This window comes from Marmota flaviventris, chromosome 12, assembly GCF_047511675.1.
Source record: "Marmota flaviventris isolate mMarFla1 chromosome 12, mMarFla1.hap1, whole genome shotgun sequence".
Lineage (NCBI taxonomy): Eukaryota > Metazoa > Chordata > Mammalia > Rodentia > Sciuridae > Marmota > Marmota flaviventris.
Window position 1 is genome coordinate 79,437,955 of NC_092509.1, and position 27,418 is coordinate 79,465,372.

General features: G+C 43.6%; 1 protein-coding gene across 9 annotated transcripts in view; it reads right to left on the bottom strand.

Moving 5' to 3' along the window:
* Window positions 1-6,104: 6,104 nt before the first annotated feature.
* The window catches only part of Nav1 (neuron navigator 1), a 257,283-nt gene continuing 235,969 nt past the window's right edge, over window positions 6,105-27,418 (bottom strand). For 8 of the 9 annotated variants that reach the window (XM_027945578.3, XM_027945576.3, XM_071600187.1 and 5 more), the window contains 16 exons: window positions 26,966-27,049; window positions 26,625-26,736; window positions 21,879-22,000; window positions 17,880-18,076; window positions 17,442-17,634; window positions 17,181-17,349; window positions 16,780-16,877; window positions 16,195-16,290; window positions 15,784-15,943; window positions 15,138-15,373; window positions 14,134-14,288; window positions 13,933-14,004; window positions 13,354-13,550; window positions 12,250-12,368; window positions 8,380-8,577; window positions 6,105-6,984 (listed from right to left, as the gene is read on the bottom strand). In XM_027945578.3, the coding sequence (XP_027801379.1) occupies window positions 6,889-6,984; window positions 8,380-8,577; window positions 12,250-12,368; window positions 13,354-13,550; window positions 13,933-14,004; window positions 14,134-14,288; window positions 15,138-15,373; window positions 15,784-15,943; window positions 16,195-16,290; window positions 16,780-16,877; window positions 17,181-17,349; window positions 17,442-17,634; window positions 17,880-18,076; window positions 21,879-22,000; window positions 26,625-26,736; window positions 26,966-27,049 (2,304 nt within the window). In that variant the 3' untranslated portion in view covers window positions 6,105-6,888. The remainder of the gene's footprint in view (window positions 6,985-8,379; window positions 8,578-12,249; window positions 12,369-13,353; window positions 13,551-13,932; window positions 14,005-14,133; window positions 14,289-15,137; window positions 15,374-15,783; window positions 15,944-16,194; window positions 16,291-16,779; window positions 16,878-17,180; window positions 17,350-17,441; window positions 17,635-17,879; window positions 18,077-21,878; window positions 22,001-26,624; window positions 26,737-26,965; window positions 27,050-27,418) is intronic. The other variant, XM_071600188.1, reaches the window with a different exon arrangement.

A 27,418-nucleotide genomic window follows, 5' to 3' on the forward strand; every position in this document is an offset into this window, starting at 1 on the left:
GATGAAGTCACCTCATCTGAGGATTCTTCCAGAAGAATGCTTTAGAATGCTTTCTTGATTTATTTTGAGGAGTACTCATTTATCACCTCCCATGTTAGGAGGGCAGAGGTGGTTTGTGTTACCACAATACTTTCATAGGGAGAAGATTGCTTCTTGGACCTGAATTCCACAATAGAGAAGAGTTAAGACTTATTTTCCTTCTTCCAGTGGCCAGGAGGAGAAACTGAATTTCATTTTTAGAACAGCTTCGTTACCTAAAGGTTAATTCACTTTTACCCCCCCCCCCCAAAAAAAAAAAAATTCAGGGATGTCCAGCAGGTGGTATGTTTTCAAACTTTGTGGCAATGGATGGAGGTCTCAGAGACATCCCCACCTCAACCAAAGGAGTCAAAAGAGATTCCATTTAGGATTTGGGGTTTGGGCATTTCCAGGCAGGTGGGTTTGCCTCTGGGTTTGGCAAATGACCACAACCAGACTTACTTTCCAGATCAAGTAATGGGTCATAAAATAAATGGAGACAGAAATCAGGCAGAGAGGGAGCTGGAGAACCAGTGGACAATACAGGAGATAACTTTATTGAAACGCAAATGGCATTGAACAGATGAATCTTGCTGGGAAGAGACATGCCTGAGGACAGAGGGCCCAGATGAGGGGGACCACCATGGTGAGGGAGGAAGGCCTCTTCAGCTGGCCCAGGCATGAATTTAATTTTTGACCAATTTGTTATTTAAAATGAATTACTGAGGGGACAGCCCAGCTCTCTTCATGATTGTTACCGCAACTATATACAACCATTTCCTTTCCAGATTCAATTTTGCTTTTTCTACATTAGCTATAAAAGGGAGTAGGTTGGAAGAGGCAAGGGTCAAATGAGAGAGGGAAAAAAAAACCCAACAACAGATCAATCAAACACACACACACATACATACATACACACATCCTGGTTTGAGGTTTTGTGCCCAATAAATTAAAAACAAAACAAAAACAAAAAACTGTTGTGAAAATTCCTGCCCACCCTCCACCTGAGGAACACCATGCACTTGAGAAACACAAACTCCATCACAGAGTGCTGCCCCAAACAGGATGGGGTGGGGGTGGGGGGAAGGAAGCTAGAGAATTCATTAAAAAAAAAAAAAAGATCTTTTTTTAAAACAAAAGAACATTAGGAAGTGATGGCCCACTGCACAGCAGTAGCCCAGAGATTGGCTGCAACAGGAGCCTGTTCCTTACTTTCTTCCTTCTCAGAAAAATGGCAGGGAAGCAGGGTGACCCCCTCGGAATTGGCCAGAGGACCCATGGCAGGCTTTCTGGGGGACTAAGGGAGTGATTTTAGTGCAATTATTTGCCTTCCTTCGGCTTTAGTCCTTCCTCCAAGTGCTGAGTGCCAGGGCACAGGAAACCTAGTCCTATTAGGTTTCTTTGTGCTCCATCCTCAAGCTCTTTCACAGGGTAAAAAATCAACAAACCTGAAACAAAACCAGTTCCAAAAAACCTCATCTCCCCCATGGCCCCATGAGTCTGTGAACTTTGCAATATATGAAGCTCTTTTCAGACCTTTTTTTTTTTTTTTTTTTAAGGATTTTATTCTATTGCCTTGGCTGAGTAGTTCTGTATCCACGACCTGGTGTGGGGAAAGCTTAAGCCCAAGGATTTAGGTGCCCAGCAGAGCACAGAGAAGGGGTCTCCTTGGAATCCTGGAACCCTTAAGTTGTTAGCTGCTTTGGGGAAGAAGGTTCTGACCAGGTTCTCAGACCAGTAGTGCTCTTTGCAACTCAAATAAAGGAGAGGGATGTTCCTGGGAGAACATCTTGTTATGGAAATACAAATTAATTTTTTTTTTTACTTTTCCCATTCTATTACATAATTGGGAAAAGGCTAAGAATAGACACAAATAGTCCACCAGAAGAGCAATCTGTAAGAGACCTCCAACCACTTTCCTCCGTGCAGTTTGCCAAGTAGAAATTTCAGAGGTGACATTTTTCTCTGAAGGTTGCTTTCAACTAGGAAAGCTGCAAACACTCCTCTAACTTCCACCTGGAAGCACACATATTGTTTCCTTTGTTAAATTAAACGTAAGGAAAACCGAAACATAAAGAAGTATGATAAAAGTGATGTTGAAACTAATAGTAACATCTGGATTATAACCTAGGACCTTCTTATTTTTGGTCCTAAAGCCCCTGAAAGTAGGCACTCTGATACTTAGCTTTCCCTTTAAAACAGTCAAATCTCCAAGTTCAGCGTGCATCAGATTCACTGCGGGGTTTCTTCACACGAGTTGCTGGGCTCTACCCCTGGAGTTTCTGACTCATTAGGCCCAGGGCAGAGCCTGAGAATTTAATTTCTTATAAGTACCCAGATGCTGCTGCTGATTCTAGTAGTCTGGAACCATCCTTTTGAGAACCATGGTCTTCAGAATTGAAGGACTGAACCAAGAAACTAGGCGTTCACTTTCATAATCACATGATAGAAAATTTTCCAAGTCATAAACATTAAGAAAAATGGTGAAAACATCTGTATCTGCCTTGGTCTCCCTGCAGCTTCTGAATTTAAAGAGGTTTCCTTACTTTAAGGCTATGATTCCATCCAGTTTGTTCTACCTTCTCTAGGATCTGTGGTGGCAGTACTTGCTTCTAGGGCTAGGCTGAGCAGACACGCACATCTGCCCTCTGGGCAGTGAGATAGATCTCTGGAGATTGATTGATGTCATGAATATATAAAACTGATCCAGTTATAAAGGGCAATATCAGGCCTTGGGAACATAGGACAAAAATGTCCTATCATGGAAGCTGGCTTATGGGGTACAGGATTAAGGAAAGAAAAGTATGATGAAGAGCTGCATTTGCCAATGTGAACCACGTTGAATGTGTATGAATGTGTAATTAAACATCTTTCCCTCGCAAACACATTGGAATAAAGAATCCTTAATGTCTCTTTGTAAGCATCACTTTGATCTTGGTTTTGCAGGACTGAGTCCCATTCAGTCAGGCAAATTTCACCTACATGCTGGGTTGCTACACACGGGTGCCCTTCCACATAAGGATGTTTGTTACTGCTTCTCTCTTCCCACTCTTTGGAATACTACGGGAAATAGAGTTCAGACCACTAGAAGGCGGTATCCCTCTGAATAGTATGTTTTGGGGATCTAGAACTAACAGATAATATTAGGTGCACTCATACTCTTGCAAACCAGGAAAACCAGAAGGCAAGAAATGAAAAGGAAAAAAAAAATCACTATTTGTCTTCAGTCCTTAAGGAGTATGGATGGATTAGTTGGAAGGTTGGTAACTCAAGACCAAAATGTAGTACATCGGTCTCTCCATGGACTTGTAGCCAATTCTTCTTCCCTGCCAGCCTCTACCTTCCCAATGGCTACACTACATGAAGAGCATTGGTATAGGATTTACATGAAGACAGAAATAAGCACCGTAAAGTGGCCACAAAGAATAGAATTCTTAAATATACTCTATGAAGCCTCAGGATAGGACATAGCAACAGCCAACTGCTTGTGTGTGTATGTGAGACACAACACACAAACATACACATGAACACACACACATACACACACACACACACACCAGGTCCCATATTAGCCTCCAATTTGCTAGTATTTTATTTTTAGTGCCTAGGCAGGGACTGAGAAAAAAATATATTGGACACATCTTATTGGTCTTCCCCATCCAGAAATGAGAGGGACTCTGCCGAGGAACCCCTCTCTGAGTTGTGGCTCTCCCCATAGATTGATGTTAGGTATTGAACCATGTTCTACACTAGCTCGCTTTGGTAAGGGATGAAGTCAGGGGCTGGAGAGGAAGGAAACAGTACAAATTCCAGAATTAGGCCAGATTCTTCCATAGGTGCCTGGGGGTTGAGAATTTAGTTATGGGACCCGGTTTTCTCTTTTGAGGGATCCCAGTAGTCTCAACCAAGAAGCAGGTGTGTAGGTAGGAGAGAACGCTGCGGATTTGCTTCTTGCCGTTCATTCTTGCAGCAGGTCGGGGGAGCTTGGTGTTCTGCTTCAGAGAAGTCTGGATGAGCGTCCCAAGGGGTTATAGCACCATGAGGAGGCCCAACCTTCTTCTACAGTTGCCAAATAACCAGGATTCCTTTGTGAGATGATCAATCCCCACCATGAGGGGCCCAGATGTGCAACTGTAAACAAGGTCCCAGGCTGCAGAGGGAAAGCTGAGGCTTCATTTCCACTTCACAAAGTTGGGAACACACTTTCTGGAGGAAAGTAATTAGACACCTGGGCTAAATGCAGCAGTCAACCAAGAGCAGAGGGTGATGGATCCCAAGAATAGAAATGAAAAGTCAGAGCACGAGAAGCCTCCAGAAAAAAACCTGCTGAAGATCCACACAAAATTCATGGTGGTATCCATGGTTACCAGAGAGACAAGAATCCCTCTGCGGTCTGAGGCAGTTGGAATGGAAGAAGGGGCTCTCCCCTCTCCTTTTTCTCAAGTAGCCAGTAACATCCATGTCAGAAGGCACTGGCTGGGCAGCACCGGAAAGTAGAGTTAAGGGCTCAACCATCAGATTAAGATGGCATTAAAAGTCTAAGCCTTGCCATGGGACTGGAGCTTGGAATAGGGTACACAGAAGAGGCCTAGGTCCAAAGCAAGCCCATCTGGTCTTTCCTTCCTTCTAAGTTGGAACACCCAGCTCTGGGGCCTCATTTTGCGCAGCAGAGACCTTAAGGCAGTGATTTCAGCACCATCCTTGGACAAACAGCTTCTTCCCACCACAGAATTGCATATTTTACAGCCAAGTTGGTTGGGGGATCTTCACAGCTCATGGAATTAGCAGCAATAGCAATAATAGTCTCCAGCACAGAGGACCCTGTCTTCCCTGGGAGCTACCATATGAAAACAGAAGCTTTTCTTGGGGGTGGGGGGTGATAAACTAGACCATTTTGGGAACTAAATGAAAATATTCTGATATGAAGATTCAGATGAATCTACTCCTCGGTTGGGTGGAACAGAGTGATCCAGTATGCCTGTAGAATCTGATAGTCTTGTGCTACTTAGGAATCTGAACAGCAAACTTTTAAACCCAAGCTCACCACATATCCCTGATTGGCAGAGCCCTGAAATTTCAGCCCACTTGGCAGTTCAGCCTGGAATCTGTTCCCTTAGGGCTTTCAGAAGTGGCAGGAAGTAGACTTGCCAACTCCAGACAAGCAAGATTCCATAGTCTTTCAGGTTCCACCTTAGTTGATCCCAGATCTTCTGCCCCCAATGTATTAGACATCTAATCAAAGGCTTCTTAGCTGACTTCTTGGATTTCAGCTACATTTCTTGGGTGATCCTGAAGGTCCAGATACAAGGTAGTATGCATTTAATGGGGGTCAACATTTTCTACTAGACATGAGCTTATGGGCCCAAGTCTTGTCTCTTATTTTTTTAAATCTAGTAACTGGTACACAGTTAAGTACTCAGTGTCAACCGAAGGAACATAGACCAGCAGACCTTCAGGACATCAGGAAAAGAGCAACTTCTTGCAAGATGTGGGATCTCCCCGGAAGGCAGATATTGGCCACCAAATCAAGCTCCTTGAACCTACAATTCTGATTTGGAGTGTCTCACGTGGCTGTTCAGTCTCTTACAAGTGAATACTCACCTGTCAAAAACAAATAGTAAGGGCTGGCTGGGGAATTTTGATTCAGTCAGGTGAAATGGCTACCATTAAATAGTGCAGTGAGAGGGACAAGCAAGCCACAAGATAGAAGAGTCTCTCCAATTTCTTGGTTTTCCTCCAGTCTACAATGAAGCTCAAAGTTGCCAATTGAGCTCCTGGCCAGAACGTGTGCTTTTTGCGAAAGGGAAGTTAAAGGAACTGGGTTCCTCTTCTCCCACTACTGCTGATCCAATGCTTCACGTCTTATATAGGCCCTAAGGATGCCACATAGAGTGGCATGACAGGTGTTTAGCTGGTACCAATTAGATGGCATCAGATTCTCCAAAGAAAATCCACTTGGAAAAGCCAAACTAACCCCTCAAAAAGCAACCCAGTATCTCATGGACATATGAAGAAGTGGGGAAGCAGGGGAGGAAAATAAATAGGCAGATGGTAGGGGGAAAAAATCAATGCAAAATAAAAAAATAAAAAATTAAAAAGTAGGGTTTATTGACTCTCATGCATGTTAAATTAGAGGGTAGAAAGACAGAGCTAGGAGTCTTTCTCTGAAGGCTGTAATGTTATTTTTGTGGTTTGGCGACTTCTTAGATTGGCAGGCATCTTGTCAACACCCCCTGTTATCCAGAAGGCAAGAGCTGGCAGTTTTCTTTCTTGCTTGGCAACTGGGTCCGCTCTCTCCAGATTCATCTTTTCCATTGCTTTTTACCTTTTACAGGTTGATTTACACATTGTTTAAACCACATGCTTCTTTTCTGGACTCCGGCCAGATCTCTGGGGGAAGAGTTGTTGGCAGTGGTGATGGAGTTGGGAAGGGTCTGCAAGAAAGTCTGTGGAGCGTCCTGCCTCCCTCAGGCCTCCCCACCTGCGACTGTCTCAGAGTTGTTTGTGAGAATCAGGAGCTGCTGCAGAGTTTTTTGATGTCTTCTGAACCCCCTTTCCCAGAAAGCCCAGGAATTTATAATTGAAATAAGAAATCAAGGAAAAGACCCAGAATCATCTTTTCCCCAAAATGGTGAGAGGAGGCCAAATACATTTAGGGGACACAAGTTCCCAAACTCCACCCCACCAATCCCTAGTAGGAAGTTCTCCAAGGTGCAGCACCAAGAACCTGCCCCTCTTCTTATCCTCCTCCTCCCTCCTGTTCTCCTCCTCGGCTGGAGAGCTAGCGCTCTGAAAGAAGAGGGGAGAGGAGGAGCTAAGGAAGCTGATGCCAGCCTTCTGTAGTCCGGGGTGACAGTGACTACTGGGACCTCAGAGTGTTGCCTGGAGGTTGGGGTCCAGAATCGTCTCTCGATCTGGAGATTCAATGTAGTTGGCAGCTTCTTGAAGTTTCAGCAGCATGGCCATCTAAAGAGGGGCAAAGGGATAGACTAATGAGAGTAGGAAGGCTGGGTCCTGCCTGCAGAAGGGAAACAGGAAAAACCTTGATCATAAGTTTGATTCTTGGTTTGGAAATGATTAAGAGCTTGGAGTTAAGAGGTTATTTATGAAAAGCATGATGATCGCTTCAACCCTGTTTGTAAATACATGCAAGGACGCGGTCACCTGGGGGTATCTCCGTTATACAGGGTGCCGTGTGTGATGTGTAGGGAAACCACCTCTGCCTGCATCGTGAGTGCCCTTCAGGGGAGGGCAGAAGAACCACACATCCCACCAATACTGGGGAGAACATGAGAAGTGTCATAAGAACACTTTTGTCTCTAACAATTCCCATTCCAGGAGATCATAACCCGGCAGCGAGGCTCCATGCTATATGAATCTGTTTCTCCCCAGCTAACAAACCCTATGTCTGGTCTAAACACCTCAGGGTTTTCATCTCCTTTTCTTTATCTTCATCTGTTTTTGACAAGGTCATAATTTAAATAAAAATGCATTATGACTCAACTGGAAGACTTCCTACTTGAGAGGTAAAACTGCAAGGCCATTGGATTTGTGCAAGTTTTTCTTTTTGCACTGGGGATTTTGCACTGGGGATTGAACCCAGGGGCGTTTAACCACTGAGCCATATCCCCAACCCTTTTTTTGTATTTTATTTAGAAACAAGTTCTTGCTGAGTTGCTAAGGTCTGCTGAGGCTGGCTTTGGACCTGTGATGCTCCTGCCTCAGCCTCCAGAGTTGCTAGGATTACAGGCATATGCCACCGCGCCCAGCTAAATATGTTAAATTTTAATATAACCTGCTGAATGTCCTCTGGAATAGTTTTACCAATGAACACTCCCATGCAGAGTATGAAGTCCATGCTTCCACACATTAATTTTGCCAATGTGAAACACTATACCCTTGTTTGAATTTGCCTTTCCTCATTAGAGTCTGAGGATCTAGATATGTCTGCCCAGTTTGTCATGCATCTCAGCCCGATTTCTACAGGGGTTGCATGAAATCCATTTAGCTGAAGCAGTCCTCAGGATTGTAGCAGAAGAAAGGTAGAAGTAGAGAGTGCTAATGTGTCATATTGCTCTACTTCTTTGGTTGGTATTTCTACATGGAATCTGCCTGAAAGTTGGGTCTTTGCTTGAATGCATCTTGCTGGGATGTATTATTAATTAGTTTCAGCAAGGCTGTAAGCATGCAATCTCTAACTCAAGATTCTGTACTCAGAGCTCTGTACTGGCTACATTCTGGTCCTGGACTTGTTGAAACTTTTCAATTCCTTTAGCCCCCACCTCTGAATATGCATGAAGACTGTGGAAAAATTCCATCCATCAGTACTTTTATTTTCACCTTAGTGTGGCTTATACTTACCAGAGGGTCCGAATCTAGAGAATTTGGAGTGCTGTCTTTGACTGTTCTGTCTTCTGGAGGTGAGGCAATGCTGTGGGGGCCCACAGTGGGTGGAGGCAGGTGGTACAACTTTGATTGGTCTTGTTGGGCTGATGGCCAGGGAAGAGTATCCCGGACCCACTCCACTGGGTCCTCCCAAGCAGCTTTCTGTCCATGAACCTGGAGAGGAGAAATTAATGGGAGGGGAATCCACAGATTAGAGGCTTGTTTGTGCACTCTCTTATAGTTCCTGCAGAAAATCACATTCCTTCAAAACATGCGCTTCCTCAAATGTAAAGATTTAAGGCTCTGGCCAGGTGCAGTGACACACACTTATAATCCCACCAATTTGGGAGGCTGAGGCAGGAGGAATGCAAATTTAAGGCCAATTTGGGCAACTTAGCAAGATCCTTTCTCAAAATAAAAAGGACTGAGGATGTAGCTCAGTGGGAGATCTCCCACAGTTTGCTCCATCACCACCACCAGAACAAAATTTGAGGCTCTTATTCCTGTGGAATTTTCCTGAGCTTCCCAACGAGGAAGATGTTTGTATAAACTGATATAAATTATTCTGATAATACAACAAACTGTAGTAAAGCTGTAAAAAAAAATCTTTCTTTAATTTTACTCCTTAAATTGACAAACAAAAATTACATCTATTTCATATGCCTGTAATCCCAGCAGCTCGGGAGGCGGAGGCAGGAGGATCGTGAGTTCAAAGCCAGCCTCAGCAACTTAGAGAGGCCCTAAGCAACTCAGCCAGACCCTGTCTCAAAATAAAATTTAAAAAAAGGGCTGGGGATGTGGCTCAGTGGTTACTGCCACTGGGTTCAATCCCTGGAACCAAAACAAACAAACAAACGCCCAAAAGAAAACCCATATGTTTATGGAAATATGCATAAATTGTCGAGTAGCTAAATTGAACTAAATTAATATATGCATGTGAGATCCCCTACTTTTTTGTGTGTGGCGGGAACACAAGTCTATTCTCTTTTCAAGTATATAATACATTGTTATTAATCACAGTTAACATATTATACTCTTTTACTTAATTTTCCTGTAGAATTGAAATTTTGTGTCCTTCGACTAACACAGCCCCAACTCCCACCTCCCCAGTCTCTGGTAACCCCCATTCTACTCTCTTTGAGTTCAACTTTTTGGGATTTCACATAAGATTGAGATCATGGGTTCTTTCTTTTCTGGACCCTGCTTGTTTCACTTCAGATCATGTCCCTCAGGTTCCTCCATGTCTTTGCAAATGACAGGACTCCTTTCTTTTTTAAGTAGGAATGGCTTTCTATTATGTATATATAAATACAACACTTTCTTTGTTCATCTGTTTATGGATCCAAAGGTGCACTGAAACATAATATAATACAAATTTTTTTATGACCCTGTAATTTTGCTTTACAAGTAGGAAATTCTACATTACTCATGATACCTTTAATTTTTTTAACTTTCTTGAAAACAGACATTATCTATGTGAAAATGTTTTTATTTTTTATTGATGCATAATATTTATACATAATAGTAGAATCTGTTGTTACATGTTTGTACGTACACACGATATAACAATATAATTGGATCCCAGGACCTCTCCTATCCCTCCCCTCCCTACTTCCCTGGTCTCCTTCCTCTATTCTACTGGGCTCCCTTCTATTTTCATGAGACCTTCCCCCCCACCCACCAACACACAAACCTTTTCCCCCTTTTTTCTCTCTAGCTTCCACATGTGAGAGAAAACATATGGCTCTTCACTTTCTGTTTGCTTTATTTCACTTAACATAATGCTCTCAAGTTCTATTTTCCTGCAAATGATATTTCATTCTTCTTTAGAATTATTATTTTTATTACAAGTGTGAGCCATCATGCCCAGCTCTAGATTTAGGGGGTTTTTTTTGTTTGTTTTGCTTTTTAGGCTACTATGAATGGAACAGTTTTCCTGATTTCTTTTTCAGCAAATTTATTATTGGTGTATAGGAAAGCTATTGATTTTTGTATTATGAGTTTGTATCCTGCAATGCTGTTACTTTGCTGTGTTTGTTTCTTAGTTCTAGCAGTCTTCTGGTGGAGCTTTTTGGATCCTCTAAGTATAGGATCATATAATCTGCAAACAGTGATAATTTGACTTCTTCCTTTCTTTCTTTTTTTTTTTTTCCAGTACAGGGAATTTCCTTCTCTTGCCTAATTGTTCTGCGTAAAATTTCAAGAACTATGTTGTATTCAACATAGTTGGTGAAAGCAGACACACTTCTGCTTTTAGAGGAACTGCATTCAGGTTTTTCCCATTCACTATGATGTTGGCTTTGTGTTTGTTTCATATATATATATATGAAGTTAAGGTAAGTTCCTTCTTCCCCTAGTTTCCTCAGTGTTTTTATCATGGTGCTGAATTTTGTCAAAGGTATTCTCCGTATCTTAGTGAGCCCTATCTCAAAATTTCTCTGTATTCAGCTATAAAAGAATAAAATCCTGACATTTGCAAAAATATGGATGGAACTGGAGATCATTATGTTAAGTGAAATAAACCAGACACAAAAAGACAAGTACTGCATTTATATCAATAAAAAAGTCAACCTTACATAGATGTTGAGAGTAGAATGGTAGTTACCAGAGGTAGGGGAGAGAAGAAGGGACAAAGATGGGGAAAGGTTGATCACGGGGTACTCAGTTGTAGTTAGTTAGAAGTTAGAGAAGTTCTGGTGTGCTACTGCATAGTAGGGTAACTATAGATAACAATAATGTAAATTTCAAAAAGCAAGAAAAAGGATTTTAAGTGCAAGAGGATGTATTACTTACCAAAGAAATGATAAATGTTTGAGGAGGTAGGTATGTTTAATATGATTTAAACATTACACGATGTACACATGTATTGAATCATCACATGGTACTCCATTAATTTGTATTTTGTGTTTTTAATTCATCACTTTAAAATAAATCTAAGGCTGGGTGGCACCCTTCTGTAATCCCAGCGACTTGGGAGGCTGAGACAGGAGGATTGAGTTTGGAACCCTGTCTCTAAATAAAAAAAATACAAAATAGGGTGGGAGATGTGGCTTGGTGGTCGAGTGCCCCTGAATTCAATCTCTGGTATTTCCTCCATCAAAAAATCAAAATAAAATAAAAATAAATCTAAGCTGGGCGCAGTGGTGGATGCCTGTAATCTCAGCAGCTCCGGAGGCTGAGGCAAGAGGATCATGAGTTCAAAGCCAATCTCAGCAAAAGCAAGATGCTAAGCAACTCAGTGAGACCCTGTCTCTAAATAAAATACAAAATAGGGCTGGAATGTGGCTCAGTGGTCGAGTGCCCCTGAGTTCAATCCTTATTATTATTATAAATAAATAAATTTAATAATAAAAAATAAAATGACTCCTTTCTTATACAAAGTTTTTTGACTTAAAAATCTTTTTACCTATTTTGTTTGTCTTCAAAACAAGGTAGAGCAGAATTTATCTCTCTCTCTCTTTTTATACATGAGGACATTTAAAAAGGTTAAGTAACTTTGGTCAATGTACCATACTGATTAGTAGTTAGTAAATAGCTAAGGCAATAATAGAGCTTTACTTAATTCCCAGCTCAATTACTTTTCTATTGCTCTGCCTTCTACAAAGTGGTGTGAACTGGGCTTAGAGCCAGCGGCCTAGGATTAGAGAGAGAGCCTTAGAGGCAGTGGCCATTGAGTCATCTGCCAAATGGAAAGCAGCTTAGTCTACACAGACCTTGCTCTATCTTTTTAAAGAGAACCTAACTAATCCCAATAGTTCCACGCTAAATATTGAAGAAATGTTTCTCCTTTACTAGGTGGGACAGCCTGATGGTGGAGTTTGAGAGGAATCAGAGGGTGGGGCTTACCTTGATCCCATCTTTGGCTCCCTCCTGCAGATAGGGAATGATGGAGTTGTTCCACAAGTCAATGAACCAGGTCCGGAAGTCCTCAATGCCAATGGGACAGGACAGGAAGAAGCACGGGCCTAGGGAAAAAATGAGATCATGCAGATGGCTGAGATACCTACACCTCCCCAGTCTTATGCCTCCTTTATCTGTTAGTACCAAGCAGAGGGGGCTGACATCTAGACTATCAAAGGAAATTTAGAGTTATCATGACCGGTAGGCACTGAGTGCCTGGGGGACAGTCTCATAAATCATGCCTCACAATGTAGAAGGGAGACAGGGAACAAGAGGAGCTTCTCAATTCCCTCCTAAATATATTTTCCCTCCTTAATTGTGGGGAAAGATGAGGGAGGAGTTAGTTTTGTTTATCCAAAGCCTTGCACATCCTCAGTAAGTGGTCTACCATTGAGCTAAACCCCATCCCTTTTATTTTATTTTAACTTATTTGAATCAGGGGTCATGCTGTGTTGTCCAAGCTGGCCTTGAACTCATGAGCTCATGCAATTTTCCCATTTCAGCCTCCCAAGGAACTGAGACAATATGCTGCCAAGTATGGCTTGGGTTAGCTTTCTGATGGTTGAAGTGATTTACTCAATTCATGGTGCTGACTGCATTGGAAAGTCCTAAGTATTTAACCCATTGCATACTATCATCCCAGATATGGGTCAAAGACTTAAACTGAGCAACAAATATACCACTTATGGTAATTTTTGAAAAGAAATACTGTTTTTTAGAGTTGTATTCTCTTGGGAAATGTAATAAGTGAATGATTAGAATGGCTAAAAAAATATTTACATGTTTCCATATATATATGTAAAGGCTCTATGAGTTGTAGAATATGGTTTCCAATCAAATTTAATGTACCTGTGTTAATTTTGTTGAAATATTTACAGAATTGAAAACTTGGGACTCATGGTTTAATGATTAAGTGGTTCTAAGTCTGCAGCCACAAGGCTTACAACTCCTTTGCAGAATGAAGACTCCAGAAAGCAAAGGGAGCACCCGCCTGTGGTGCGCTCTAAGAGGGAAGCTGTCTCTTGCCCCAGGGGAGCTGCAGTCCAGTACCGATGAGGAAGTCTGAGGTGCTGTGCTTCTCCAGGAAGGTGTGGAGGTGATACCACAGCTTAGGCACCCAGTCCAGCACCCGAAGCAGCTCTTCCTTGTTGGCGTTGATGTCACTGTCTGACTCTACCAACTTCCTCCGCAGGTAACGCACCAGGAAGCCATTGGCTGGCTCTACATTGTTGGAGAAGGTCAGCATCCTGTCACCAGGAATGGGGAGAGTGGGGTCAGAGTGGCAATGGGGACACCGAGGATTCAACCCCTCCTGCAGAGCTGTTCTCAAATCAGTGACCCTCTTCAAATAACCACCTGACCTCTCTGATCTGGATCAGGGTGGAAAGGCAGAGAATCCTAATACAGCAGCCTATCAGAGTCCCTCCTAGTTTTGCTATCCTTTCATCTCCTTAAAGGTCCCGCTCTGCCTTGTAGCTAACATGCAAATGTATCTATTTTCTCTGCCCAGCCTGAAAGGCTCTGGCTACTTCTCTTTCCTTCTGGTACTTAGTGCCCCTCTGCTCTCAGAGCCCAGTGTGTAGGCTCTTGGGTAGGGTTAGAAGGTTCTTCCAGTGCCAAGGTTCTTACCTGAAACTCAAGTGCAAGCCATGGTTGGGTGTCATTTTTACAGGCTGATTGGTGGTACCTATAATATAGGGACTGGGGAAAGAAAGGGTTAAAATAGTCACTTAGATCTGTCTTAACACATGTACACACAATGGAAAGCTCATAGGTTGGTCTGGACTGGACCTCCTCTTCCCCTTGTGATGAGTCCCCACCCCAGTTTACCATTTGTGATACTTGCAGGTGAGAGCCCCATTGACCAGCTCACTGATAGAGCCCGCTTCACTCAGGTCATCCAGTAGGATCACCAAGGGCACATCTCCAATTCCTGTTTCTCGATCTATCTGGTTGGCTAGGTTGGAGAGGTACAGTTGCAGATCCTGGAATCAAAGAAAATCGTGGGTTAACACTCAGGAGTTGGCACCCAGATTCGCACTGGAAGGAAATTTGGAGAAGCTCTGCTAGTTCTGGATTTCCTTGGGGCCTTTGGCTCCTGTTTGATGCACTTACACATTTGATTTCAGAACCAGATTTACCACAGACTGATAAACAGTGCTCCCAGAGGCTCTCAAGCAACCATCTTAAGCAGTTGCCTCTAAATCCCCAAAAGGTGGAGAATACATTTTGTTCTCTAAGTGGCTTTTCCCCGGGTTGGTATCACCAACTACCGTTAATGGATGTGCCTCCCCACAACAGCAGAGAGCTAAGATTTGAATTAACTCCAAAGAATTAGAGTGGGCACAAAAGACATTAGTGAGGAGGGGGGGGGCACAATATATAATATTTAATTCTGCATGCTTCCTCCCAGAGAGCCCAAGGTCAGAGAGGAATACAGAAAAGGAAGAAGAGGGAAGAAAATAAGAGAAGGGATGGAACTAACAGAGTTGGCAGAGAGTGAGGTGGAGCTGAGGAGTCAGTTTCATCAACGATCAACTAAAGGGAAGGCAGCTTACCAGATCAAGTGTGGAGAAAGAACTATGGACAAAAGAAGAAGAGATGGAGGTAGAAGAAGTAAAGGACAAAAGTCTGATAAGAAATTGGGGGGCAGGGGAAAGAGAAGGCCAGAAAAGAAAGGAGGTAGGGAAGGAAGGAAAAGAATACCGAAGAAAGGGAAAATATTATGGCAGGTGGGGACGGAAGGAAAAGGGGGCTAGAAAGGAACCCAGGGAAGGTCCTGGGGAGACTGGGGTCTGAAGGAAGGCTGGCAGGGGATCTCGGGGGGCAGCCACCTTGCAAGACTGCTGGTGCATGTTGAAGGTGCTGACGATGCCCTCGGTGACCTCGCGGCCAGAGCGCTCCACTAAGTATTCAGCCAAGCGATTGGTCAGGTAGGTCTTGCCAGTGCCGCTGGGGCCCGAGAGCACGAGGCGCCGGTGCTTGAGCAGGAGGCTAATGTAGTGCTGCATCATCGGTTTGGGGATCAGCGTCTCAAACACCAGGCTGTCCACACACTTCTCCTTTAGACCTGAACCCCACCACGGAAAGCGTGAGTCTGGAACGTGGCCCTGAAGAGGGCAAGGGACCCCAAAGAGCTTTCTTTTCTTTATTTAGGAGCCCACTGAAGACACTCAGAGCCTTGTGTCCCAGTTCCATAGGAATCCCCTTGCCCCTAATTCTGAAAACTTGGCCCTCGTTTCTAGGGACATACTCTGAGCTGGAGTTGAGTGGGCAGAGCAAGAAGCCCAGGCTTGGTTAAAAAATGTTCCTGGGAACAGAAGTTAGAACTTATCTTTATCTTACTTATTTTTTTCTACCTCTCATTACTCAAGCACCTTCAAGTTCTAGCTTCTCAATAAATCCTTGCTGAACAAATGCATGATGGTCCCCTCTCTGCCTCGATGCCACACCACCTTACCCCAAGAGATGAAGACTGACCTTTGAGGGAGACCGAAATGTTATTGACACCTCGACGGCAAGGAGGCATCTCTGGGGGTTCAGCATCCAACACTCGTTTCACGTGGCTGAGGCTGTAGCCGTGGATCGACTCAGTGCTTAGTCCCAGGGTGGAGGCTGGGTCCATTTTAGAAATGTAGTCCTGAGAAAAGAGAGGGGAGAACAAGAAGGAGATGGTGAGGGACACTGCAAAGATGCAATGCAGTTGACAAAGCTACAAGGAAGAATAAATATTAGAGGAAACAAAAGTAGGTGGAGAAAGAGAAGGGCATATGCTCTTGTTATGTTCCCTTTCTCCACAGAGCATCCAAGGTCCCTAGGGTCCCAGTGCATAGATGGCTCAATATCCCGTGACAGGATGAGCAGCCCTGGTGAGAACATGTATTCCTTTACCTTGAACACTTGGAAAACAGCTTCATCCAGCATCTTCCAGTCAACTTTTCCACTGACTTTGCTACATCCCAAGAAGAATTCCTGCTGCTTCAAGTCCTGTAAGGTCAAAGTAGAAGCATGTGAGCTTCAGTGCAGATGACTCTGAGAAAGGAAGACCCTAGAAGGCTTTGGGAGTTGAGTACTCTGGTATGGGAGTATTCGGAACCCTGAATTTCTTGCAACAATATGGCGGAATGGATGCTCTTCAACTTATAATGACGTCACATCCCGATACACTCATCAGGAATTGCAAATATCCTGAGCTGATGTTTAATACCCCTAAACTACTGAATATAGCTCAGCAATGCAGTCCACTGTAAAGCGAGGGTGGTTTCCCCTGTGATCACATGGCTGACTGAGAGCTGTGGTTTGCTGCCACTGTTCAATATCCCAATTAGAGTTTCATATTGCATACTGCTAGGCCAGGAGAAGTTCAAAATTCAAAGTATGGATTCCACTGACTGCACGTCACTTTTGTACATCATAAAACAGGGGACCGTCGGTGTTATGCCGGTTCCTACACTGGCCCTTCCTGAAGTTCCTTACCCCTTTGATGATGTGCTGTGGGGGCATCCGTACTACCACTCGAAGGGTCACTTCCTCCTTTAGACCACAGGTGCTGATGCCATCCATGGGTGACAGGTCTGTGGGGATTGAAAAGGACTAATTGGTTTGAGGGGCACCCACAGGCTTTCCTAAATTCTTTAGTCATAATCGCTTCCAAACAACTATTTGCCACAAAGAAGAAACTGGAGCCCCAAACTGAAAAGACAATAGGATCTAAAAACACAACAACTCTTCATGTCTCCTGACACGGGCATCTGCTTGATTTTGGCATTGTTACCTCCCTGGCCCAAGGAAAATGCCATGGAGCAAGTGGAATGGAAACAGTGGAATGAACCCTGTTCTTCTCTCCACCCTTACAGGCTCGTCTCCCAAGCAGGTACCTGTGTCTGTGAGACTTGGGCTGAAGGAATGGGTGAGTGCGAGGCCCAGGGAGCGGCGAGGGGATGACAGAGTAGATGATCCAGGGACCTGCCCTGGAGTGGAGCCTGAGGAGGGGCCAGGGGCTACCTTCAGCCGGTCATTCTCTGCTTTCAGCAGGTCCACCTCCAACTACGGCAAGAACAGACAGGGAAGGGGGGCAGGGTTGGACGATCTCAGGCCTTGACTTCCCCGTTCCGGTAGCTCTCGGCCCAGACACTGACCTGCATGTTGTGCATGGTCTCCCGAAGTTGGTCCAGCTGGTGGGCAGAGTTGAGGGCCTCCAAGCGGATGTCTGTGAGCTTCATCTCTTTTTCCCACAGCTCTGAGCGCAACTCGGATACCTCCTTCTTTTCTGGCTCCTCCTCCTCGTTGGTGTGGAATAGCCTGGTGTGGGGGGCTGAATGAGCAGGGGCCCTGTAAGAAAGCACCTGTCAGCCAGGCTACTGGGGAAGCACTAGTTACCAGGGTAGAGCCATGTGCGGCTAGTAGCCTTGTCTCCTCCTGCCCACAGAACCCAATCAGTAGGAGAGGAAGGGTCCCTCTGTGGTCTTCTATGCCCAGAGAGAGGCCCGCAGTTAGGCGTTGTTTGTCCAGGGTCTATGGGCTCACTGCCCGTTCACACAGTGCCAGGCTGAGTGGCAGGTGGTGAGAGCACTTACTCGGTGACATCAATGCCCACAGAGGATGAGTTGGAGGACTTGATGGAGGGCGAAGCTGTCTCTGTGGAGCCATGTTGCAGTTTGGGTGACGAGGGGGCCGAGGAGTCTGGTGTGGCAATCTCCTCGATATCAGAGTATGAGGAGGCTGACTTGGGTCCCTTTTTTATGCTGAAGGCTTTGTTGAAGGAACTTCGAAGCTAGAAAAGAGCAGATCCAGGAAGAGAGATGTCAGGGATCCACTCTGAGGATGTGGGAGGGGGACTGATTTGGGACATCTGGGGCAGAGAGCTGTGGAGGCAGGGAATTTACTTGTTGTAATTAAGCCTGTTCCTTGAGGCTTCATTTGATTCATGGCACAGGGACAGAAGAGTGGCCAGAAACTGAGGCAGAGGAAAAGAGTGGAATCTTTCAGTTGCCACTGTTATAGGCTATGGAAACTTCCTGAGTCCTCTCTCTCCCATGGGGGGAACTGTGCCCCTGATGAGGATGGAGAGATGTCCCCAGAAGTCACATGGTGTATACCTCTCAACAATCCAATCCCACCTTCTCCAGCAGACCAATTACAGCACAGTCTAGTTCATTTTGGGTCTCAGGATGCCACCTCTGACTTGGACTTATCGGCCCTGAACCTGTTCATCTCTTTAGAAATCAATTAGAAACTGACAACATGATTCTGTGGAGACGGAGAAAAGGCAGTGGTATACTAAATTTCATTCAGTACTTTTGTGCCCAGCATATGACCGAATGGTTAAAACAACCAGACATAAGCACTTTTTTTTTTCTTTTGCTATTTTGCAGTCCTGGAATAAGGGTTATTTCCCAGCATGTACTTAGGTACTTGGGGCATTACAATCAGACCATGGCTTGTTTAACCTCGGTGTTGACGAGCTTGGGTGTTAGGGATGTGAGCTGAAGATGCAAACCAGGGTCCTGTCCCACACCCATTCACATGCATCCATACAGCATGCACACACACGCGGGGACACAGACACGGAATGGCAGCAAGAGACAGAGAGTAAAGGAGGGGTCGAAGGCTATGGGGGACAAAGGCAAACCAGATCTTCGGGACAGTGAGAAAGATGAAGGGAAAATTTGAGGATATCCTTTCTAAATGTCTCTCCAGGGACACAAAGTCTGTTAGGTGAAGGATGGGGCTGGTGGTGGTGTTGAGATTTCTACTAGGCAAGACATAAAGGATGACCAATCTGGCTTCGTGAGGATGAGTGACAGAGTATATATGCACATCTGGATAGTTCCAGGGACTTAATATCATTGAGCAATCAGGGCTCAAAAGCACCATAAAGCTTAGTTCTCTGAGGAGATAAAGACCCAAGGCTGATCAGGCCAGAGTTGATTTGCTTGACACAGCATCACTGAAGGAAGACGTGGGACTAGAATTCAAGCTTGCTAATTTTCAATTTAGTGAGCTCTTCTCCACATCACTGCCTTAAGGGAAGCTCTGTGTGTCTCTGTATGTATGCAGAAAGAAATTCTGTAACCAATCAGCCTGGGGCAGAAGCCCTCTGAGATCTAAGATCTAAGATCTGAGATTCCAAGTGAGATTAGGGTGCGGTGGTGCACGTCTGTAATCTCAGCAACTTTAAAGGCAGGAGCATCACAAGTTCAAGGCTAGTGCAGCAATTTAGTGAGACCCTGTCTCAAAATAAAAAATAAAAAGGCACGGGGGATGTGACTCAGTGGTAAAGCATGCCTGGGTTCAATCCCCAGTCCCCCACCACTACCAAAAAAAAAAAAAAAAAAGATTCTAAGTGAGAACAGTGGTCTATGTGTCATTCAGTATTCCAAAAGCCAGAACTATTAGGGGATGTTTAGTGTTGTGTGGTTCCATGGTTAAATGAGTTCAGGAAACAATGGATTATGAAGAAAGAAGATTCTTTACTGGATATCTCAGAGCTTCTCCTCTGCAGATGTGTCCTGCAGAAGATGTAGTGCTTCTCAAATTTATTTAATGATAGTGTCACTTTTTAAGGAGCACCCCAATGGATAGGTGATCTGTGGAACACACTTCAGGAAAGGCTAATCTAAAGAATCAGATTTAAAATCAGTCCTTCCCACCTGTGCTCTGTCTTACCCAGTCAGGGCCTTTGCTGCACTGGACTTTTTCTTGCCCCACTGCTTCCCTTCTGAGCAGACAGTGTCCATGTACAAAGCATGCCAACGTGTTCTTCACCACCACAGCCCCACCTCAGTTTGACTTTGGCCGCCTCTGTGATGTCTGCCTGCCCGCTGTGACCACAGTCTCTCATCTGAGCTGTGTTAGCACTTATTGCCTGAATAAGCATTTTGGCCACTGGACTTTACACATTTTCTATGTACAATATTTTTGTGTGTGTGTGTCTCCAGCAATATTGCAGTCTCCCTCATGACTGAGATACTGGATCCAATTCTTCATATCTGCCACAACACCTAGTATGAAATTGGAATAGGGTTAGAGTGAACCTCGATATCTGAATTGGAACTTGCACTTTAGATTTACTTTCTATATATCTTAAATATACTCTAATCCCTGAAATGTCTTTGGAAACTCTGTGAATGCTTAGAAGGTTTTAGGCTATGAGGTGACTTAAGTGTACCCTAGACTGGCACCTTCTCTGGATTATCTTACTCTAGAGCTAAATCTCCAGGTTAGACCCCAATTGAACTTTGGAAATTATGTGAAGATAACCATCATTCAATAATTCTTTTATTTTGGGCTTCTAGGTTTAATGGAGCAAAAACAAACAAAAGCTCTGCTGGGTGATGTGCACACCTGTGATCCCAGCTCCTTGGGAGGCTGAGGTGGGAGGACTGTAAATCTGAGGCCAGCCTGGACAACTTAGCAGGACCCTGTCTCTAAATAAGTCAGTAAAATTAGAAGGCTAATGTTCTGAGCAGGGTGGGCTCAACTTGACTTCTTTTTAGAATAGTCCAATTTTGTAACAAGGGAAGGCAGTAGGGAACAGATTTGGATTTTGTCTGACTTTCCCATTTGACCCACGACCAGACCGCTCCTCTGTCCTCACGCGGGGCAGCTGTGGATGGACCATGCAGTGGAGTGAGTCAGGAACTCCAGGGCGGTTGTTACGGTTAGTGTTATGAGTGGCCATTTTTATTTTCATGGGGAGAGAGTTGCTCTGGAAACAGGGAAGGTATGGCAAAGGGAAAGAGAAAATAAGGGAAGAGGAACCGGGTCTCTTACCTCATAGACCTGGAAAAAAATAGGGATTTGAAGTCAGCATTTTGAAAGGGGGAAAAAAAAAAAAAGAAGCAACACTTAATCACTCATTGCACACGGCCGGCTCCTATCTGGACTACCTAAAGGTCTGTGGGCTACTTGTCCTGAATAGAGGACAGAGGACCGACGCCTCCATCCAGGGTGCTCTCCCTTCCACAGTGAGCTGGGGAAGCTAAAAATGGTCTAGACCTGACTAAAGAATCTCAGGAAGGTCATCCAAGATCAATTAAGGGTTATGGGGAAGAGGATGCACAAACATTAAAAAAACAAAACCAAACCCTGCCTCTGTACTAGCCATATGGAATAGCGAGAGTACTTTCAAAGTAATGAGGAAAGCTCCACAAATAGCTCTCTCAAATGGAAGATGTGACCTCCCGAAGCATCTAGAATGAATTGTTTTGTTTATAAAAATCTTTTTTTTTATATTGAATAAGGTAGTGGGGGGTTGGGGGAAGGAAATGGTAATTCATCTCCTTCTGGGTATTTTCTCTGCTTCCTTCTGGAGTCTAATGCATCTGACCTAACAAGTAGGGAGAGCTGCAGGAAAGCAAATGTGTATCAAGATCACAGGGAGAGCTTTGGGACAAGTAGGGAATAAGGGCAGGGAGGGACAATTTAGCAGACCTTGCTCTGAGTGGATATCCGACTGAGATTTTACTAGAAGGGCCACCTCTTGGTTAATCCTGGAAGGATCGGATCCCTACACTGAGGTGGAGGTGGTCCACCATTATTCTACGTAGCTCCGCCCCCAAACCTCTACCTACCCAACTCTTTTTCTTCTTCTTTTTCGCATCAGCGTCCTTGCCACTGCCGATGCTGGAATGGCTGGTGATGCTGTTGAGGCTTGAGATGCTATCTGAGGAGTTCTGTCTCTTGATCCGTAGTTCTAGGGGCCAAGTACAAACAGGAGGATCACAGAGGTAGATTTAGAGAAGATAGGAGACTTAAGGCAAGTCTAGCTGCAGAAGATAAGAGGGGAAGGGAATCAACTAACTCCTAGGTACACATTGTTCTTTTTTTTTTTTTTTTTGGTACCGGGGATTGAACTCAGGGGCACTCGACCACTGAGCCATATCCCCAGCCCTATTTTGTATTTTATTTGGAGAGTTGCTTAGCGCCTTGCTTTTGCTGAGGCTGGCTTTGAACTTGCGATTCTCCTCTCTCAGCCTCTTGAGCCTTTGGGATTAAAGGCATGTGGCTACCGTGCCAGGCCACATTGTTCATTTTTAAAATTACTTGATCAACAAACATTTATGGAGTGCCAAACATGTTTCAATATAGAAAAAAAAATACTAAAGGTAAAAGTTCTCAAAATTTATTATTATTTATTTTTTATTTCAAAATAATTATAGAAGCACAGAAAGTTGCAAAGAAATGTACACCACCTTTCACTCAGTGTCATCCAATGTTAACAATGTCAGAAGAGTTTTAAAAAAATAGAGCTTTTATGTTAACAATGAGAAAGATGAAGAAGCAGGAAACTATTCTAGATGTTGAGAACTAGTTAGGTGGCAACTGTTCTAGAAATAAGAGCTGTAAAGTGAAAGAGATGTGGATTATATTTGGCTATTTTCTCACTCTCTCCATAACTAGAAATGGATCATTAAGCTATAATTTTCCCTTGATACTACCAGGAAATCAGAACCTAGAATATGATGTTGGAACTACCAACACTCCCCAAACACTCAAAGACCCTCTGTTCAATAATTATTGAAACTAGTTTATGATACAACAGAGTATTTCAGTTATTTTAAAAGATGTGGAAAGTCCTCAAGAGAAAATGCTTATTTGAAGGAAATAAATTTTCATTTTCATTGAAGGAATGGAAATATATTTGCTTTTTATGAATATTTTTGGAAAGATTTGTAAGATCTCTTGCAGTACTTACCTTTAGGGAGTGGTATTTGGAGGAGTAATTCAGAGACAGGTTTTTCTTGTGTGTGTGGTACTGGGGATTGAACCCAGGGCTGCGTGCATGTGATACAAGCACTCTACCAACTGAACTATATCCCCAACCCCTTAGAGATAGGTTTTTATATTTCACCACATAATCTTCTGTATTGTTCACTATTGTGGCTGGCAAACTTTTATTGCAAAGGGCCATACAGTAAATATATTAGGCTTTGTGGCCATGGGATTGTCTCCACTACTCAATTCTGCTGCTGTGGCTTTAAAACAGCTGTAGATGATATGTAAATTAATGATTGTGACTGTGTGTCACTAAAACTTTATTTAAAATCAAGAGGTGAGCCAGCTATAGTGGTGCATGCCTAGAATCTCAGACCTGGGAAACTAAAGCAGGAGGATCGCAAGTTCAAGGCCAGCCTCAGTAACTTTTCGAGGCCCTAAGCAAATTAGAACCTGTCTCAGAATTGAAAAATAAAAAAGGATTTTGGGTGTGGCTCAGTGGCACAGCATCCTTTGATTCAATCCCTAATACCAAAAAAAAAAAAAAAAGTGGGGAGATGCATTCCAAATCTTTAGCATAGAGTTCCACTGAGTTATATTCCCAGTCCTTTTTTATTTTGAGACAGGGTCTTACTAAATTGCTTGGGGCCTTGCTAAATTGCTGAGGCTGCTGGTCTTGAATCTATGATCCTCTTGCCTCAGCCTCCTGAGTCACTGGGATTGTAGGAGTGCATCACTGTACCCAGCTATTCTTTCCTCCTTTTAACTTGGTTCTTTGAAATATTCCAAACAAAGAGAAAAAACTCAAAACATAGTACAATGGACACCCATATGCCCTCCACCCAATTCAACAAATGTTATATTTTATTTTATTTGCCCCCCCCAACGCACTCTTGAGCAATTTGAAAATAAGTTGCTGACAATATGATATTTAACCACAAATTCTTCAGAATGTATCTTCTTTTTTTTCCAGGGAGTGAATCCCTGGGTGCTTAACCACTGAGCAACATCCCCAGCCCTTTTTATTTTGAGATAGGGCCTCAATAAGTTGGTGAGGCTGGCCTCAAACTGGCCAGACTCCCAAACCACTGTGATTACAGGTGAGCACCACATCTTCTAAGAATAAGACATTCCCCCACAATTTCTTTATCACACCGAAGAAAATTAACAATACTTCTTTTCGCCTAATATCTAGTTCATATTCAAATAAATGTGTTCTGGTCTTAACTGAATAACTCTGGGGGTAGTATAAAGGAAGGCCCGGACCAAAAAAAGACCAGTTAGGGAATTACTGCAATGACCAAGGAGAATAAGAATGAAAATTGGAGCTAGGAGAGTGACAATACAGAGGAAGAATACAATTGAGATCTACACGGGGGAGTTAGAACTAACTTGCTGTACAGAGGTAAGTTGCGAGGAGTCAAGCATGACTCCCCATTCGAGGCTTGGGTGAGCAGGCAGATGATAACATGTGGGGTGGCCAGAACTGTAGAGGGGGAAAGAGTTGGCTTGTGTACTTACTAGTGGGGTGGAGGGGATGACTTCTAATTCTGGAAATGTTAAGTTAGAGATAACCTATGAAGTCAACTAAATGGAAACGTCCAAAAATGGTTGAAAACAGAGGTCTGTTACTCAGGAGAATAATATTGGTAGAAACACACATTAAGAAGAGATTATGGGGCTGGGGTTGTGGCTCAGTGGTAGAGCACTTGCCTAGCATGTGCGAGGCACTGGGTTCAATCCTCAGCACCACATAAAAATAAATAAATAAAGGTATTGTGTCCAACTATGACTAAAAGAAATATTAAAAAAGAGAGAGAGAGAGAGAGAGAAAAGGTTGTAAATATTGAGCTAACAAACGAGCTCAGCAAGTTTGTAGGATATAAGATCAATACATTATAAAAAAATTAGTTGTATTCCTATGCACTAGTCATGAATAACCCAAAAAGAAAATTAAGAAAACAATCCTATAACAGCATAAAAATAAGTTTAACAAAAGAAATACAAGACTTTTACAATAAAACTGCAAAATATCACTGAAAGAACTGGAAAACTAAATAAGTGGGAAGGCACGCCAAGTTCAAGGATGGGAAGACTTGACATTCTTTTTTCTGTGTGTGTGTGTGTATGTGTGTGTGTGTGTGTGTGTGTGTGTGTGTGGTGCTCAGGATGGAACCCAGAGCCTTGTGCATGGCCCTTTGATATTCTTATGGTGGCAATACTCTCCAAATGGATATACAGATTGAACACAATCCCTATCAAAATCTCACCGATTTTTTTTTTTAAACAGAGATTGACAAACCAATCTTAAAATTCACAGGGAAATGCAAAAGGCACAGAGTAGCCAAAGCAATAATAAAGAGGCACTAAGTCAGAGAACTTCCATTTCCTAATTTCAAAACTTTCTACAAAGCCACAGTAATTGACCCTTGTGGGCCCACAGTACAGTACTGGCTAAGGATAGGCATTTAAGATCTATGGAATAGAACCGAGTCCAGAAATTAACACTTAAATTTTTGGCCAATTGATTACCTAAAGATTCTAAGACAATTCAATGAGGGAAAAAATAATAATCTTTTAAAGAAATATTGCTAGGACAACTGGATATTCACATGTAAAAGAATGGCGTTGGACCCTCTATCTATCAATCTTTTATTAAATATTATTCTAAATGGATCAAAGACCTAATTTAAAAGCTAATACTATGAAAACTTATAGAGGGAAACATGGGAATAAATCTTTGTGACCTTGGATTTGGATCACTTAGATTTATTCCTGTTTCCTCCTTCTCCTGTGGATGGGGGAATAGTTTCTTAGATACAACACCTAAAGCACACATAGCTGAAGAAAAAAAATAGACGAACTTCATCAAAATGGAAAACCTTTGTTCTTCAAAAGATATTTTCAAGAAAGTGAAAAGACAACACACAGAACGAGGGAAAATATTTGCAAATCATTATCTGTTAAGGGTCTAGTGCCCAGAATATATGAATTTTAAAAGCTCAGCAATAAAACAAACTGATTGAAAAATAAGCCAAGAATTTGAAGGTTGAGGAGGGCACTCATGGGGATTACAGGTTTCCTCTACTTGCCCCCATCCCCTAGGATGGGGATCAGTTCCCTGACACTTCTCATTGATTAGTACAGATACCCCACTGAAGGGCACTTAAGGGACATCACCTTACAGAAAAAATTGCAGGGCGGGGATAGTGGGGAGTGAAGCCAGGGGCACCTTTCCACTGAGCTACAACCCCAACCCTTTTTAATTTTTTATCTTGAGGCAGTATCTTGCTAAGCTGATGAGGATGGCCTTGAATTTGCAATCCTCCTGCCTTAGCCTCCTTCGTCAAAATTGGGATTATAGGTGTACAGCATCATGCCTAGTTCTCCTAGAAATTTGATATGGGAGCTGACCATTGTGGGCCCACATAAAAACCTGCAATTGGACACAGGGTGTAGCTCAGTGTTAGAGCACTTGCCTAGCATGCAATAGGCCCTGTGTCCCATCCCCAGGACTGCAAAATAAAACAAAAACAAAAACCTGCAGTCATCTTCTTTCCCACCTTCCCTGTTCTCCCTCAATCTGTGGTTGGACCCCCTACCTTTGGGTGTGGTTTCTGAGGCATTCAGGGCTCCCTGAATGACTGCCTGAGCCTCAGAGTTCTTTTTCTTCAGAAAGTCTATGGTTTCTCGCAAATCCAGCAGCTCAGTGTCCTAAGAAAGAATGAAAATGGTCATTAGTTGGGCTTAGTAGGAGCACTTACAATGAGCCAGGCAATGGGCTAGGCCCTGGAATTCTCCCTGACATGATAGAGAAGGGCAGGGAATTGGGGCAAGGAAGATGTTGACAGGGTCAGCTGGAGAGTGCTGGGCCATGGTCGGGGAGGTAGAAACTGGCGATTGTGGGGGAGGGGAAGCTGGCCTCCCCACCTAGGCCTCTCACCTTCTCCTCTGCTGTCTCTGCCAGGTGTCGTAGGCGGGATGTCATACTCACAAGGCTCTGCTCGAAAGCGGCCACTAGGTTAGCCTGAAACAAACACATCAGGGGATCTTACGTTGCAAAGTCTCAGTAGAGGGACACACTGACATGGAAAGCAGTTTTAACTGATTTTCTGTGTATCAGAGGTGACCAAGGCCAACAAACTTCTTGGGGATTTTAAAATATTGACTTCCCTGAGCAGACAAGGTGGAGATACAGCAATTCTCCGGCAGGTCCAGCCTGTTGAACAGTGGGGACCGCAGGAGGGTAGAGTAGGGATCTGGTACCTGGTGTCTACCAGGGATGCGACGGTTCCTCTGCTCTATGTGACATGTGGGTGGCAGGCTTGACACGAGGGTCATATTCTCTGGGATAGGTCTTATTTTGGTTTAACTCCACTGTGTAGTGGTCTGGCCC